Source organism: Maniola hyperantus, chromosome 25 (genome assembly GCF_902806685.2).
Source record: "Maniola hyperantus chromosome 25, iAphHyp1.2, whole genome shotgun sequence".
NCBI classification, from domain to species: Eukaryota; Metazoa; Arthropoda; class Insecta; order Lepidoptera; family Nymphalidae; genus Maniola; species Maniola hyperantus.
Window position 1 is genome coordinate 5,840,990 of NC_048560.1, and position 18,385 is coordinate 5,859,374.

Here is an 18,385-nt window from a genome sequence, read left to right on the forward strand (position 1 = left end):
AAAAAATGTTTCCTTACATAATTTTAATTTTACTTAGCATTAGATTTTATTTTTGTGATTGTCATCATCTTTTCTTCTGATTCGATGTAGCGTCTAACATTTTTTTTCTTTTAAGGGGAGGGGTAACCGCATACATTTTCAGGGGAGTTGTAATATGTACGAATTGTCAGTTTAAGTAACATAAAAATGCAACTCCTCAATATATCGAATTAGGTTGCCTGCACATCGGATTGAAAGAGAGGTGATGCAAAATTATGTAGGTTAGGTAGTTAAGCAATAAGATTAAAACAATAGTATGTAAGATTTCTTTATTAGTATTGTTAGTCCATAAGCGAGTAGTAGATCATAAGCCGGCTCTCAATAAACATCTTTCACCGTTGCCGCATTTAATTATTACCATACGGCCACAACATATCTCAACGTCATGAATTTGCTTTTTAATCAACTATTAATATTATTCTGAATCTGACTCTCCTAGCATAGCAATATCTTTTTCATATACGGATTTATTCATATTAATATTTTGTTAAATCTCATTAGTTTTACATTTTACTCCTTCCTAATTGCTTGAATAAGGACGAAAATAGATTGCTGAGATTTGATGCTTAAACCGAAAGCAAGAGAAATGTTGCCATTACGAAATATGCTTAGGTGACTGAGATTCGTACTCGTATTACGCAGTATATTATGAATTTTTAACGTGATTTTGTATTACGGTGACACGGTCAAGGTAATGGCCATATTACCTTGACGGTAGATTAGGGCTGAATTACGGTGCATCTACGGTAATTACCGTGTACATGGAAACACTGTTAGAACTGCACATGCACGAATCGCGCACATGCGCATAAAGAGACGCAAACGACAACAGCCCGCCCTCCATGGAATCAACTTCAGATCTCAGAGCCAGTCCACACGGCGCGTTGCGTCAGCGTTGCGTCGACGCAGCGCTACCACTGCGTTGTTTTACATACAAATAACCAAGGTGTTCACACGGCGCGCTGCGTCGTCGCAACGCACACATGACGGACAGCAGCCCCCGAGACGAAGCGGGAGGGGGTGTACTCGTGCGACGTCGGAGCGTCAGCGCTCAGTTGCTTGTGCGTTGACAGAGAGGATACACGGAAGCTCATTTCGTTTTACGTTTACGTTTTTGTATTTAGTTTTATTTGCAGGGTAATTAGTTTTATTTGCAGGGTAAAATGAATACCATTGAAGAAATTGACATAGATTACTTGATTACATTGATACAGGAAAGGGAAATTATATGGGACAAGTCAAACGTAGATTTTAAAAATAAAAATTTAAAAACAAAAGCCTGGGAAGACATATCAAAAGTTTTATTTCCTGATTACGAGAATTTCACAGCTGAACGAAAAAATAAAGTTGGTGAGTTCACAGTACAGATATTTATGTTTTTTTTATTTAAGAGGGCTTTCAAGATTTTCTTGCACCGCCAATTCCGCGATCAGTACAAAATTAATATCTCGACACTCTAAAATTTTAAAACTTAGGGAATTTAGATTAGCGTGAGTACTATTTTATTACTTAGCTCAAAACTAACCTAGACTACGCTGAGTAGGTATAAAATATTATTTTTTTACTGATCGCGGAATTGGCGGTGCAAGAAAATCTTGAAAACCCTCATAATACAATTATACCTTATTTAGCTGCCAAGGCAGAGTTCCTCTAGTCATAAAATAGGTCGCATATTGCTGTCTTATGACATTCGGTGCTGTCTGTTCTTCATGTACGGGTTGTATTGGGAGAAATTCATCAACACTTATAGCAAATTTATCTCTTTGTCTAAAACCATCTCGATCAGCGACAAAATTGTGTAATACACAACATGCTTTTATAATGTCAGTAGCGAAGTCATAGGACACGTCTATCGGTCTGTGAAAAATGCGCCATTTGTTAGCCATAATCCCAAAAGCGCATTCGACATATCTTCTGGCTCTGCTTAGACGGTAATTGAAAACCTTTTGTTGTAAGTCGAGATTTTGACCGCCATATGGACGCATAATATGTTTGCTCAGTCCAAAAGCTTCGTCACCCACAAATACATACGGGGTTGGTATATTGCTACCAGAGAGTGGCTGGGGTTGAGGTAGTGGTAAGTTGTTGTTAATCATTAGCTCGTACAGTTTAGAATTTTGTAATATGGTTGAATCGCATTCTTTTCCGTATGCACCGATGTCGACAAATACGAATTTGTAATTTGAATCCACAATAGCTAGCAACACAATCGAAAAAAAGGCTTTATAATTAAAAAAAAGTGAGCCACTATTTGCAGGATTACACACGCGGATATGTTTGCCGTCGATGGCACCAACACATTGAGGAAAATTTGCCTTTACATCAAAACCCCTCGCTATTGTTTGGAAACTTTCAGTTGTCAGTTCAGGGATGTTGTCTCGAAGAAGATTGGTCCATATAGCACGACAAACTCTTTGTATTATATATGCAATAGTAGATTTTCCCCGTTTGAATTTGAAATGTAAATCAGTTATTGAATTTCCACTTCCTAGGTATCTGAAAAGAAAATAATTATTATAATATGCATTTATGAGATAGATAGATACCCGAAAAAAAATACTGACATATTCAGACATCGATAGCAAATAACTTTCTCTATGTAACCAATTAATTCTGGAATCGCGAAAAAAATAGCAGCTGTTGCATACATTTTGATTCAGTAGGTATTGCTTTTTGTATGTAACAGCTGTTATATTTTCACGATTCCAGAGTCGGTCACATAGTGTTTGTTAACGATATCTGAATATGTCATTAAATTTTATCGAGAAATTCACTATGTATAAATTATTAAATCATGTTTACTATTGGTTTTGCAGGTAATGATTTAATAAAAAAATGGAGAAGTGTAAAAGATAATTACTTCAGATATTCAAAAAAATTAAAAGAAGCATCAAAATCGGGCTCGGGCGCTACGAAACTGAAGAAGTATCATTTATACAATCAACTCCTTTTTTTGAGAAAAGTGGAACAAAATGCCACCGAATCTAGCTTAGACTCGCCTAGAGAAATCAACAATGAATCTACGTCTACAAATGATGACATTACCACAGACAACACTCCGCGCTATGTTCCAGTCGCGCGCAAAAGGGCAATGCAAATGGATGAGTTTGAAAGAGAAGGACTAAAACTTCTCAAGGAGCCGGAAAATCGCCATATGTCCTTTTTCAGAGCTATATTGCCATCTATTCAAGAATTTTCCGACCGAGAAACTCTCCGTTTCCAAAGTAAAGTTATACAAATTATAGATGAAATGCGGTATGGACAAACATCATCATATGTGAGTGGCCCATCAACGTCTCACCAACCACCATATGGGTATCAAACAGCAAATTTTCAAAGTACATACATTTCTGATTTTAATAATTCAATTACATCTCCAGAAACATCTCAAGCAAGTGAAGAAACTGAATACGATTTTTCTAATTTGTAATTACTGGATGATATCTCTCTTAAATAATGTCTAAATTTAAAATTATGACAATTGCTGATTATTTGTGAGTTGATTACTCTCTTAAATAATGTCTAAATTTAAAATTATGACAATTGCTGATTATTTGTGAGTTGATTACTAATTAAACAAACCAAAAAAACTGTTATATTTTTATTACTTAAATATATTTATATAGTTACCTTAAAGTGATTCCCAGCATTTCTACTGGTTCCACTGGATTCCTCATATTAGTATAGTTTTTTCGTATGTGTGGTTCTAAGGACTTCAATAAACATTCGAAGCTGGATACACTCATTCTAAAAAAATTATAAAACTTCTTTTCGTCTAATAGCAACTCCCGATATTCTAAAAAAAAAAACTGTCCATCACGATTTCTTAATGAAATGAAAGGACTGATCCAGTACCGTCTTGTGATCTTGCGTCGATTTCGGCGGTGACGTAGTAATAGGAGCAATGCTAGACGTCTTTTCCGATCCATGATTTGCTATAGACTGACTGCGAATTTTTTTCAAAATACTTGCCGCAACTGTGCGTCGCCGCTGCGCCGACGGAACGTTGACTGCGTCATAGTAACGCTGCAGCGCCCGTGTGGCCGGCTATGCGTCAAAATATTTGCGTTGCGACGACGCAACGCAACGCAACGCGCCGTGTGGACACGCTCTAAGGAAATGTAAAATTCATAGAGTAAAGACGCAAAATCGCCGTGTGCAAAATCATGCAAAATTGCCATAAAATTTGCATAAAATCGCTCGTTCGTGGGGTGACGTTGATATTTGACTTGTGGTTGACATTGGCAATAACATTCATCCAAGCATTTGGCCCTTTTTGGCCAAAGAAATTTTATCTACTACTTCGATCTCAGGCTAAGAATAAGGAGACTTGTCAAACGCGTATACCCGAAAGGGACAAAACAACAAAAGAAAGTTACGTATGAAAGTTATGTTTCATAATTTGCGTTCGCTACACCTTTTACACAGCAATGCAACATAAATGGCTTCTACACATCTTCAATACTAAATTTAAAACAGAAAACTAAATAAAAACTCGTAATATTCGCAATAAATTACTATCACAGAGGTTTGTTGGGCACAAACTACAAAGTGCTCAACAAAAAAAAGCTAAACTATGACAAAGGCTATCACTCTTAAGAGCTTTTCTATACACCTAGCTTGCTCTAACAAGGTATTATTATTTTAATGCCAAATCTACCTTGATTCTTAATCTGAGACTTCGATGTATCCTTCCTTCGATGCATTTGGCCTTTGACATTTGGCTGTTTGACTTTGACGTTTTAGATTTCTATCACCTCTAGCCCTAGGCTCTATCACTTCTATTCTATTACAATACAACTTCTACTGTGTTCTAGAACTAATAATAAATACAAATAAGTTACTGAAAGCCATAAAGCAAAATAAGAAGAAGAAGACAAATAAGTTAGGTATTGGTGAATGGTGTTATCAAATTAAATTAATATTCGAGTGAGTTTTGTGGTCTTGCAATCAATTTTCGATATCAACAAACTAAATTAAAAACATGGATGTCCAACAAAAAGTCGAGAAGATAAAATCTTTGGCTAATGATTCGGCACGAAGTGCTGTTCTAGCTCCAAGTCAAGAGCTTCCAGCGGAGACTCCAACTGTAGCTGGATACGATTGGGAGAATGGAACAGATTACAACAAGATTTTAGAGAGTTACGCTAGATCAGGATTCCAAGCGACAAATTTTGGAAGAGCTGTGACTGAAATCAATAAAATGCTCAAAAGTCGCTCCGTACCTTTGACCGAAGATACCAGCGACCCTTTCGAAGAAGATATCTTTATCAAGAAGAAAACTAATTGCACTATTTTCTTAGGTTACACCTCTAACATGATTTCCTCTGGTCTAAGAGAAACTATACGGTTTTTAGTCAAGAATAAACTTGTGGACTGTGTAGTGACTACAGCGGGTGGTATTGAAGAGGATTTGATCAAATGTCTCGCACCTACCTATGTAGGTGACTTCAATTTGAGTGGAAAAATGTTGAGAATGCGCGGAATTAATAGAATCGGTAACTTATTAGTTCCTAACGATAATTATTGCTTATTTGAGAAATGGGTTACTCCAGTACTAGACGAAATGTTGGACGAGCAAATCAGTGATGGTATAGTTTGGTCACCGTCAAAAATAATCACTCGTTTGGGAGAGAGAATTAATGATGAAAGTTCCGTTTGTTATTGGGCTGCGCGGAACAACATACCGATCTTTAGTCCTGCGTTAACAGATGGATCCTTGGGTGATATGATGTATTTTCATTCATACAAACGTCCAGGTCTAATCATTGATATATTAGGTGATATACGTAGGTTGAATACAATGGCTGTTAAAGCTAATAATACCGGAATGATTATATTAGGAGGTGGTCTTATAAAACATCATATAAATAATGCAAATTTAATGAGAAACGGTGCTGATTATGCTGTATATATTAATACAGCCAGTGAATTTGATGGCAGTGATTCCGGAGCTAGACCTGATGAAGCGGTGTCTTGGGGAAAAATACGTCCTAATGCAACACCAGTCAAGTTATATGCAGATGCAACCCTGGTTCTGCCATTGTTAGTCGCTCAGACTTTTGCTAAGTATCATTTTAGCAGTAAAAAAAATGTGTAGTCATCATCCTGATCAACCCATCGCCGGCTCACTACAGAACACGAGTCTCCTCTCAGGGTGCGAAGGGTTTTGGCCATAGTCTACCACGCCGGCTATGTACGGATTGGTAGACTTTACACACACACACACACTTTTATGGATAACAGAAATAAATTTTATTATTATGTAAAATAGTATTTATTTTGTAAACGGGTATAATTTATATGTAAAATAGTCTTAAAACAGGTATGATCATTGTTTTTGTTGTACTGATTTGTAAAGTAATGTTGAATAAAATTATGTATAATTCTGAGTTTGTTATTATTTTATACATAATGTACCTATATTATTATCGTCGCGTTAACTCCTAACACCATGTAAGTCAAAATTACGTACAATGCGTAAAAAAGACTACATGCGCAGTGTTTATTTATGGAATAAACTATTTTTTTATTTCAAACTATTTTAACTTTGTCACATGCATATTTCAACATGCTGCTATGTAACATTTACAATATTGAAAATTTTTAAATGTTACATAGCAGCATAGCAATGTTAGGTACCAAATTATGTACTGTGCGTATTTTAGTCATTATTTTCCTTGACCGTGAACGTAGCTGTTTACGTTTTTTCAGTAATTTTGTATAGCAATGTACGTATAATGCTCACAACAATAATGATTGATGCAGGTTTTACGAAATCGACCATTCCTAGCTGCATGTGTTTTGGTTACTAGCGCCATCTGTTGTCAAATAGCACAAAAACTAAATTTGTTACTTTTAGCGCTGTCTGTTATCCAATAGCATAAACAGTAAAAAAATTACTACTGGCTACATAATCATAATGTTTGTAATACAGAATACTGGCAGCATTGTGCCGTGCCGAATTTCAATAATGATTCATTAGGGGATTTTCATTATTTTTATTTAATGAATAACATGTTTTTAACTAATTATAAATATGATAATATCGCAAAATACAATAATATGTTGCCAACAAAGAGTTCCGTAAAGAAGGTGTACAGCTATCCGAACGTTATTGGTGTGAATGAACTGTCAAATATGCAGTGAAGTTAGCCGCTGTCTGGGCCTGGAAGTACTAGTGTGCGTGTGTCGCTAAAACAAAAGTTGTTAATGTGTGCCATACATGAAAGCGGCTCTTGCTTGAAAAGCTTTTTCAAGTTTGTGTTGTGTGAACACTGAACAGCGAAAATGAACTTTGCAGTTATTCAGTTATTCGTTGTCGGTCGCGTTGAGTAGGACGTATACAGTTTATTTAACTCGTGCTTCCATTCAAAAATGCTTCTTCCAAGCGTCTTCTAAGTAAAAACATGGTTTTCAACAGTTAAAGTTTTAAAAACAAAACTTAAAACAAAGTGGCTAACATTACTGTGATAAAAATGTGCTGGTTTCGTCTGATGATATTCGTTTTTCTCGTGTTATCCGGTAAGTAGCATCCTTAGTCCTTTGCCGCTATTTATAGGTGTTTACGGTCAGATATTAATGGTATTTTGTTAGGATATGTAATTCGTTGCACGTTTTGGAATCCTTTGATGTCTGGTTCTGTTCGCTTGTTTGTTGACAAAGGTTTTGGTTTCGTTTGATCGTTGGTGTCGAGACTTTGTTTGAAGCTAACATGCGTCCAATAAGATTGTTTTTTTTCTTGCAGTTTATTTTAGATATGAAATGAACCTGCCCTGACTTTTTTATATCTGTTCCACTTAGTTCCCTTTTAAATCCTGGATGTAATAAACTAAACCTTGTGTCCTATAATCCAAAACAATTTTTACTTCCATACCATTTTTTTTTAATACCATTAGAAATTTATTTCCTATATTATATGGAAGTGTCTAGCCGACCGACCGACGGAAGTCTAATTTATTTTTATAGAGACTAATTAGTAATCACTACCCCTATTATAATTAATGTGGAAGTGTGCGTGGTTTGTCCTTCAATCACGTCGGAATGAAGCTAGGGATCGACGTGATTTTGTGCATGGGTATAGTTTAAGACTTGGAGTGACATAGGTTACTTTTTATCCCGGAAAATCAAAGAGTTCCCACAGGATTTTTAAAAACCTAATTCGACACACTTGAAGGTGCGAGCATCAGCTACTAAGTAATGTAAGGACTTCATACACTCCTAATCGAGGAGTACAGAGTGTAAACCTAAGCATGCACCTCTAACTTTCAGAGTTATATGCATTTTAAGCAATTAAATATCACTTGCTGAAGAAAAATATGTTTGTTGTATTTTGCTAGGTACAGAGATAGCTTACATCCCGGGAAAACTACTTTTTGTCCTGAAAAAACCAGAGTTCCCACAGGGATTTAAAACATGAATCTGCACTGGGAAACTTGCAGGCCTCACCTAGTCATCATCATTATCAACCAATGACTCCCACTGCTGGACATAGGCCTCTTGTATGAACTTCCACACACCATGGTCTTGCACCATCTGAAAGCAGCAGTTCCCTGCTTCCATTTGATGTTGTCTGGCTGTATCTTTCTCTTAAGTCTGTTATTATAGGTAATTTATGAATATTGTAAATACTAGCTGATGCCCGCGACTTCGTCCGCGTGGATTTACGTTTTACAAAATCCCGCGGGAACTCTTTGATTTTCCGGGATAAAAAGTAGTAGTAGTAACAAACATCCAAACATCCACACTTTCACATATATAATAGGTATTATTTGGATTATGATTACATACCTAAGTGAATTTTGTAATAATTATACCCTCTAACAAATAAACCTGGAATAGCGGTGGAATAGTTATACTCTGTTTTGTCTTTCTCTGTCATCAGTAATTTGACATTTGAAGGAAAAAGACAAAACAGAGTATAACTATTCCACCGCTATTCCAGGTTTATTTGTTAGAGGGTAAATGTATATTTTGCTATACCCATACAGGGTCTCACATTACCTCATGTTATTATTGTAAGTGGAAACATGTGAAACGCAATAATGAAGAATAAAGAAATAGGTACTTGAGTAAAATCGGATTTCAGCTCCATGCTTAGAAAGTTGCATTTAATTATTTACATCTTAGGTTCATAATGGGGCTGATTCTCTTGTACACAATCTCTAAACTAAACTAAATTAACAGGTCTAAATCTAGTGCTATCCTTTTCCGCAAGCAACAATATGAAATGGATAGCAATAGATTTAGATGTCTCATTTAAGTTTAGTTAAGAAATTGCGTACAACGGAATTAGCCACAATGGGGTCGATTCTCTTGTACACAATCTCTAAATTAAACTAAATTAACATGTCTAAATCTAGTGCTATCCTTTTCCGCAAGCAACAATATGAAACGGATAGCAATAGATTTAGATGTCTCATTTTAGTTTAGTTAAGAAATTGTGTACAACGGAATTAGCCACAATGGGGTCGATTCTCTTGTACACAATCTCTAAACTAAACTAAATTAACAGGTCTAAATCTAGTGCTATCCTTTTCCGCAAGCAACAATATGAAATGGATAGCAATAGATTTAGATGTCTCATTTTTGTTTAGTTTAGAAATTGTGTACAACGGAATTAGCCACAATATCTATGTACAATTACTAAATCATAAATTCAAAAGAAATGCCCTTGCTACCTAGTAACTTGGCAACATTTTTGTAGCTTTTTAAATGAATTTCAACCTTAATTTATTCACAACAGAGTCTATAACTGTATGTCAATGCATATTTTGTTGTGGTCAGCATTCTGCAATGAAAGATTACATTTCGTGTTGAAGGTGCCATTGTTATGATTTATGAATCATAAGACACTGTTGACTATTATGATGATGCTACAAAGTGTATCAAGTTTTTAATAATACCTACAGTATACGGCCGAAAGTAATGTACATCGACCTTTAGAAAGAGATTTGTAGTGCACTGTCTCTGTTGATGAGACAAAACGTTATATAGGTATGAGTGACAGAGACAACGCCCTACAAAGCCGAAATGTCATTCTAAAGGCCGATGAACATTAGTTTTGGCTGCGTGTTATACCACGAATACCCTGGCGCAGTGGTGAACACTGATAAGTGGGAGGTCCCTGATCCGATTCCCGGCAGCGGCATTTTGCGAATTTCAGTTTCTTAATTGACTCTGGTCCGGTATGGAGGCTTCGGCCGTGGCTAGTTATCACCCTATCGTGCCGCAAAGTGATTAAGCATTCCAGTACGGTGCTGTGTAAAAACCTATCAAGGGTATGGGTTTAATGAAACTGCCATACCCCTTCCAAACTAGCCCTCTTCCATCTTAGACCTTCTCATTGTCTTCTAGTTGCAAAAGGCTCACTCGATCCATGGTAGGTACTTGAGTGAAGCCTGAGCGGTGCCGCTTCGTCATCCTATAGAGAAATCGCTGTACATATTCCACACGATGCGTTACGACGTCGTCCGGCGACGCACCGCACGCGCAACGGACTTGAGTTGGGCTTAGGGTGAAATCTATAGAGCGCACTCTGACTTGCTTAGACTTAAGACAGAGTTAAAACTAAACAGAGCTATGTATATCTCTCACATAAATCTGTCTCGTTTACGCGGTGTCCTATGTGTGCGACGAATACGACGCGACACGAAGACGCGACGTAATGTGTATATGGCAGTCTGCGTCTCGCCACAGACATATAGGCCGCAAGCACGGTATGCCGTTGAGTTGATCGCGTTCGTCGCGTTCGCAGCGTCGCGTCGCGTAGTATTCGTCGCTCACGCAGGACACCGCGTTACACTCAATCTTAAATCTGAGCAAAGTCAAAGTGCGCTCTATAGATCTCAGCCTTAGAGAGATGAAGCGGGCAGGAGTGGTGCGTTGCAACGCCAACGCGGGAGCGGTGGAGCGGCTACGCAGTGCCCTTGTTACAAGGGCAACCAATACTCCAATCCACAGCGGTGCGGCGCCGCAACGCATCGAAAACGCTTCGTGTGGCTTCGGCCTAAGTTACTGAATCCCTAAAACATGTTGCGCCATTTCTTTCATGAAACTTGAAGAATTCAAACATGAAATGGCCTGCCTTCATAATCAAGACGCTTGTGTTCGTAAACTGTTGAGAGTTTTCGACACTAATTTTCGTCTTTCATAAAAATTCTATTTTTAAAAACATGTGTACCGTACCTACTTCAAAAAATCTAATACAAAAACTTTGCCGAACGTAAAAATCGTACTTTTGACATTAAATTTGACATATAGCGTGCTTACTCAAGGTACGATGCAATATCGAATTGCATCGATTGCCGATATCGCTGAGATATCGCAAGAAGCCATACAGAAGCAGAACATATGAAAAATCTTCTTCTATATATATAAAAGGAAAAGGTGACTGACTGACTGAATGACTGACTGACTGACTGACTGATCTATCAACGCACAGCTCAAACTACTGGACGGATCGGGCTGAAATTTGGCATGCAGATGGCTATTATGACGTAGGCATCCGCTAAGAAAGGATTTTTGAAAATTCAACTCCTAAGGGGGTGAAATAGGGTTTTGAAATTTAGTAGTCCACGCGGACGAAGTCGCGAGCATAAGCTAGTAATATATAAAAGGAAAAGGTGACTGACTGACTGACTGACTGACTGATCTATCAACGAACAGCTCAAACTACTGCACGGATCGGGCTGAAATTTGGCATGCAGATAGCTATTACGACGTAGGCATCCGCTAAGAAAGGATTTTTGAAAATTCAATCCCTAAGGGGGTGAAATAGGGGTTTGAAATTTATGTAGTCTACGCGGACGAAGTCGCGAGCATAAGCTAGTAGCTTATAAATATCGGTTGAAGTTCGATTCGGGGTTCGCATTTTAGAGAAAATGTTCAATGCGATTGTTTTGCAATTGTTCGATTCGGCGAATTTGCATTGCAAGTAAAGCTCAGATTGAAAATTGTAAAGTAGAATTTCAAAATAATTATTGAAAAAGTTGTTTTAGCGTTTGGCTGCCACCAGTAAAAATAAAATAAATAAATAAAAAAGCTTTTATTATTCCTTACATGCACATACTTAATTTTACTTAGTTTTTAATTTTATCTTATTATTAACATTATATTATATATATATACAATTACTTTTAATTTTTTCTTATTATTATAAATTATTTATTTATTTAAGTATGTAGTTATTTACAATTGCAGGTGCTACCTGGCTTGGACCCACTCACGAAATCTCTTATATATTTTTTTTTTTACATATATATACATTTAAGTTTACATATAGTTATGTTTTTAGTAGGTAATTAGTAGGTGATTATATTCTTTCTTGTAAGGACCGCCTTATGCGGTAAAAGCCTCCTCCAAGACTTTCCATCTGACCCGATCTCTAGCCAGCCTTGTCCAGACTCTCCCTGCTATCTTTACAATGTCATCATCCCATCTAGTAAATGGTCTGCCTCGTTTCCTTTTCCTTCCAAGTGGGTACCAGTTGGTTGTTATTTTTGTCCATCTATCGTCCTTCAGTCTTTGCAGATGGCCAGCCCAATTCCATTTGGATTTGCCACCAGTAACTACCTATTATTAAAGATGACCGAAATAAAAAACATCCAATTCGTAGCGGAAGTTGAAAAACATCCATGCCTCTACAACCATACCGTACTGGAATATTCCCAGCGCCATACTACAGAACTAGCTTGGAAAACTGTAGCTAGAAAAAGCAATAGGACTGGTAAGTACCTGCGTACTAATTTTTTAATTTGAAACGCTATTGAATTGCTACGTTACTGCGGTGATCACATTGCGCGCCGGGCAGCCAGCCCACTTTTGAGCACTGGTCTCCTCTCAGAGTGAGGGTTTTGGCCATAGTCTACCACCCTGGCCATGTGCGGATTGGTAGACTTCACACACCTTTGAGAACATTATTGAGAACTCTCAGGCATGCAGATTTCCTCACCATGTTTTCCTTCACCGTTAAAGCAAATGATATTTAATTGCTTAAAACGTACTTAACTCCAAAAAGGTGCGTGCCCGGGATCGAATCCCCGACCTCCTGAAAAGAAGGCGGACGCCTTAACCACTAGGCTATCACCGCTCTTATATTAATTTTATTGAAATATTTAATACAATTACATTTCTTAAATACAGTAGAGTACCTCAGTAAGAAAAACAAGAGATAACATTTTCATAAGATTTTCAAAATTGTTACACGATAAAACTGCTATTTGACGCTTTGGTTCGTGCCAAGCTAGAAACCAGCGCTTGTATTTGGAATCCATATGAAAGCACTTACACCTTGCTACTTGAAAAGGTTCAAAAAGCTTTTCTAAGGTATTTATATAAAAAATTGCACGGGTATTACCCATTTATGTATCCCACAAAATTTCTCCAAGGGCACTTGGGTTTCCACTCGCTCAAAACCCGAAGAGACTGCGACCAAATTGGTACAATTTGCAAGATTCTTAGGGGTGTGATCGACTGCTCTGAACTACACAACAAGCTCTGCTGCGTTTATGCACCCTCTAATTACAGCTATCTCCGCCACCGCTCCAAATTTTTCGTAAGTCCGTTTAGTCGCACGTTAGCGCGCTCCAGATCACCCATACCGCGCACTTTGGCTGCGCTCAACGCGCTGCTGAAGGAGTCCCCTCGCTGTGACATATTTGCTGACAAATGGGCTGACCTCATGGGTCAGATCTTGCACTTTTGTGAAAATTTATAATTTTGCTTTTTAAAATTTATAATTTTAACAATTTTTGTAAGTATGTTTATGTTAGTTTTTACTCGTAGTTTAATTAGTGTAATTGGCTTTATGGCCATTCTAATTAAATAATAAATAAGTAAATATTAAGATCTTTATTTTTAAACGTTTGGTTTAAGAGGAAACAAAACTAGGTTGGCAAATTATTTGATCCAAAACTGCTTACATAAATACTGATTCTATCAATATAGCTGCTTCTCATCGAGAATGCTTAATACCTACTAAATACTAATGGCACATATACATCTTTTTAACACAGTTCTTTTAAATAATGTGTTATTATTAGTATTGAAATTGAGTTTGGAAACGTCCGTTCCTAGATAACAGTACTAGTTTCATTTAGGTACTATGTCGCAAACTGTGATTGTACCAAAAGGTTGAAACTCTTGGTTGAAATTGAAGGTTGTACTCAGTGTTGAAAAGCAAGGTATACCTTAAACAAAAAAGTTTGGTACACAAAAAATGATAGTAAAAAAATTATAGTTTCAGAATGTAAAGAAAAGTGGCGCAATCTGCGCACAGCTTTTACTAGAAATTTGAAATATTTGTCGAGTGGTTCGGGAGCGAAAAAGCCGTATTACCTAATTAAATACATGAAATTTATACTGCCATTTGTAAAACCACTCCAACACCCACCTGGGAATATTCCAAATCCAACTCCCGAATATCCCGACCACAGTGATTCGGCTAATCCAGAAACAGAATTAAATGAAAATGATACTCCTTTAAGACCGAGAAGAAAAAGAAGATCGAATCAGGTGGACAAAGAACTCGAAAATTATTTGGCTAATCCAGAAACAGAATTAAATGAAAATGATACTCTCTTAATACCGAGAAGAAAAAGAAGATCGAATCAGGTGGAAGAACTCGTAAATTATTTGGCTAATCATGAAACAGAATTAAATGAAAGTGATACTCCTTTACCGAGAAGAAAAAGAAGATCGAATCAGGTGGATAAAGAACTCATAAATTATTTGGCTAATCCAGAAACAGAATTAAATGAAAGTGATACTCCTTTAATACCGAGAAGAAAAAGGAGATCGAATCAGGTGAATAAAGAACTCGTGAATTGTTTGAGGAAGAAGCAAACTTATAAAGAGACTAATTCTGATAAATCTGAAGATCCGAGAAGATTGTTCCCGCTAAGTTTGCTGGAGGAAGTATCAGAATTTAGTCCTTCGGAAATGAGACTTTTTAAACGAAAAACGTTACAAACCATCGAAGACATTATTACTGCTCGAGATCCCCTTGACTTTTTGACTCCGGCCCAGGTCCCTCACTACTCATCAAATTTATCAGCAGTTTCACAATTTTCTAATTCTGGATGTACACCCGCACCCTCATCAGTATCACAATTTATTAATACACAAAACAATACAAACAGGAATGCAGAGAATGATAATGATAATAAAAACTAAGAAACGGAAAGCGATTAATGGCGTCCCAATGCGTAAACTACAAATTTTTTGCAACTACATATTTAACATAAAAATAGAGTAATTTCTGCTGGAAAATATTATTTACTAGCTGATGCCCGCGACTTCGTCCGCGTGGATTTTTGTTTTTCAAAATCCCCCGGGAACTCTTTGATTTTCTGGGATAAAAAGTAGCCTATATGTTAATCCAGGGTATAATCTATCTACTCATATTTTCCAAACATCCAAATCCGTGTAGCCGTTTTTGCGTGATTGAATAACAAACATCCAAACATCCACATTTTCACATCTTCTAGAATATAAAAATGAATCACTAAATGTGTTGCTCATCGCAAATCTCGAGAATCGCTGAACCGATTTCGCTAATTCTTTTTTATAATATTCCTTGAAGTACGAGGATGGTTGTTCTTACGGAGAGGAAAATTTAAAAAAATTGAATCGACTGTTAGGCGGAACGAAGTTCGCCAGGGCAGCTAGTTTATAATATTAGTAGGATTATGATTGGGATATTGGGATGTTAAAAAGTTGAAAAATAGTTGTCGTTTATGTCATTAATCGCTTTCCGTACAGCGTGAGTGTATTTTTAACATTATAATTAACTAGCTTATGCTCGCGACTTCGTCCGCGTGGACTACAAAATTTCAAAACCCTATTTCACCCCCTTAGGAGTTGAATTTTCAAAAATCCTTTCTTAGCGGATGCCTACGTCATAATAGCTATCTGCATGCCAAATTTCAGCCCGATCCGTCCAGTAGTTTGAGCTGTGCGTTGATAGATCAGTCAGTCAGTCAGTCAGTCACCTTTCCCTTTTATATATATAGATTATGTAATAAATGTATGTATTTAATGAAGAAAAAATCCACAGAATAATATTTTTATGTAGTTACAACATAATAATTATGTGTTAAACTACCATAACGGTGAAAGCCTACTGGTTGGGACGTCCGCCTCCTAATCGGAGGTCGGGGGTTCGATCCCGGGCACGCACCACTAAGTTCGGAGCTATGTGCATTTTGAGAAATTAAATATGAAAACATCGTGCATGCCTGAGAGTTCTTCATAATGTTCTGAAAGGTGTGTGAACTGTGAACTCTGCCAATCCCACTAGGCCAGCGTGGCAGACTATGACCTACAACGCTTCTCATTCTCATTCTGATAGGAGACTCGTGCTGGTAATGGGTTGATCATGACATATTTTACATGATGACTCTAGGACCCCCCCCCCCCCCCCCCCCCAACTTTATTAGCGCCACCAAGCGGGAGCAAAGGCGGACATACCTGCCATTGACTGATAATATTTTATTAGTGTAGTTAAGTTGATTTTTTTCAAATCTAATGTTAGTTTTTCAAACCTATTGATTGTTATTAGTGTAACTAATAATCAGGAAGGATTAGTACTGTTTAGTTACCTATTTAAATATAGATAGCACTTTTTTGTTATTAATGATTCACGATTTAATTATTTATTATTAATGTAATCCATACTAATATTATAAATGCGAAAGTGTGTCTGTCTGTCTGTCTGTCTGTCTGCTAGCTTTTCACAGTCCAACTGTTCAACCGATTTTGATGAACTTTGGTACAGAGTTAGCTTATATGCCGGGGAAGGACATAAGCTACTTTTCATCCCGGAAAATTGATGAGTTCCCACGGGATTTTTAAAAACCTTAATCCACGCGTACGAAGTCGCGGGCATCAGCTAGTTTAAATATAAATAGCACTTTTTTGTTACTAATAATTCACGATTTAATTAATTATTATTAATGTCATCAATAATAAATACATGGTCAAAGACCTGCCCCGCGATTGTGTAAGAAAAACATATTCGTCGTTATCGTAATCGACAGCAAATTCTATCGTTTGATTGGTTGATTTGCTGTTTACACTTTTTCACAGCCAATCAAGGGGCAGAATTGGCTAGTTGGTTACCTATTGCGGTAACGATGAATATGTTTTTCTTACACAATTGGGGGGCTGGTAAGAATTAAACAAAAGAAAATAATTTTAAGACAGATTTGTTAATTATTTAGTTAGTTAGAATTAAATAGTATTTAGTCTATACTAACTAATAAATAAAATTATAAAGTATCTATCTGTCTGTAATTTCGAAAAAACGACCTCATATTTAAGCTCATATGGTTATTTGAACTGTACCATAACTGAATCAAACTTTTTGAAAAATTTTGTCTGTCTGTCTGTCTGTTTGAATGGGCTAATCTTCGGAACGGCTGAACCTATTTTGACGGGACTTTCACAGACAAGTATCGCTGGCATCGCATCGCAGCAGCAGTAAAGCCCCATTAAGTTAAAATGGCGTGTGAGGAGTCGTTTTTTACGCATTATACGACCGTTTTTATAGCGTGTATTTCCCATAAATAAATTATGATCATGAATTCAGTGGCCCTACCGCGGTTGTTTGACAGCTACAATGTCACGATCGCAATCATCTCTGATTGGTTAATGCTCGCTCACTATTGGCCACAATGCATTGTTGCAACAAGAATCGCACAAATTCAGCCAATCAGAACAATTTGAGATTGTAATAATGATTGATGCAGGTTTTAGACAATCGCCCAACTGGGTAAAGGCCACCAGTCAAATCGTTTCGGTGATTGTGACGTAAATGAGTAACAAATATCAAAACTTTCACATCTATAATATTAAGTAGTACTAGCTGACCCGCCGCAGCTTCGCTCGGGTGTAATTTAGAAAATCGGCGTGGGGCTAGAATTTTCAAAAATCCTGAAATAAGTACTCTACGTATTTCTTCTTTTGTAACCGAAAACCCAAATATCAATTTTCACGGAAATAACTTGAAAAATGACGGACTTACATACAAACTTTCATCCCTTATTTAACCCCCTTGGCAGTAGAATTTTCAAAAATCGTGAATTACGTATATTTTATTTTCTTAGTGGAAGCCTACTCTTTACAAAGAACACACCCTCCAAATTTCATGTCTCTAGGGTCGGTGGTTTAGGCTGTGCGTTGATATATTATATATAAGTCAGTCAGTCAATCAGGACTTTGAATTTTAAATAGATATATAGATAGATGCATGTGGATTTACCAAACCCCAAAAATATCCAAAAGTTACACTATTAATTACTATAATATACCAGTCAATAAATCATCGGTTATTGGTTCTAGTTAA

General features: G+C 36.9%; 2 protein-coding genes and 1 long non-coding RNA gene across 3 annotated transcripts in view; 2 read left to right on the forward strand and 1 right to left on the reverse strand.

The window, feature by feature from the left end:
- Positions 1-1,317: 1,317 nt before the first annotated feature.
- On the reverse strand, positions 1,318-3,811 carry LOC117993857 (uncharacterized). The gene is made up of 2 exons (XR_011238171.1): positions 3,670-3,811; positions 1,318-2,535 (listed from the first exon to the last, which is right to left on the reverse strand). It is a non-coding gene; the product is annotated as an uncharacterized lncRNA (long non-coding RNA).
- A 972-nt stretch (positions 3,812-4,783) lies between these two features.
- Dhps (Deoxyhypusine synthase) lies at positions 4,784-6,428 on the forward strand. The gene has a single exon (XM_034981736.2). It carries the CDS (start codon positions 5,024-5,026, stop codon positions 6,137-6,139), a length of 1,116 nt encoding a protein of 371 aa, XP_034837627.1. The 5' UTR covers positions 4,784-5,023; the 3' UTR covers positions 6,140-6,428.
- Positions 6,429-7,336: 908 nt separating this feature from the next.
- LOC117993854 (tyrosine-protein kinase-like otk) overlaps positions 7,337-18,385 on the forward strand; it is an 88,130-nt gene continuing 77,081 nt past the window's right edge. The window contains exon 1 of the mRNA XM_034981730.2: positions 7,337-7,563. Coding sequence (XP_034837621.1) covers positions 7,518-7,563 — 46 coding nt within the window. The 5' untranslated portion in view covers positions 7,337-7,517. The remainder of the gene's footprint in view (positions 7,564-18,385) is intronic.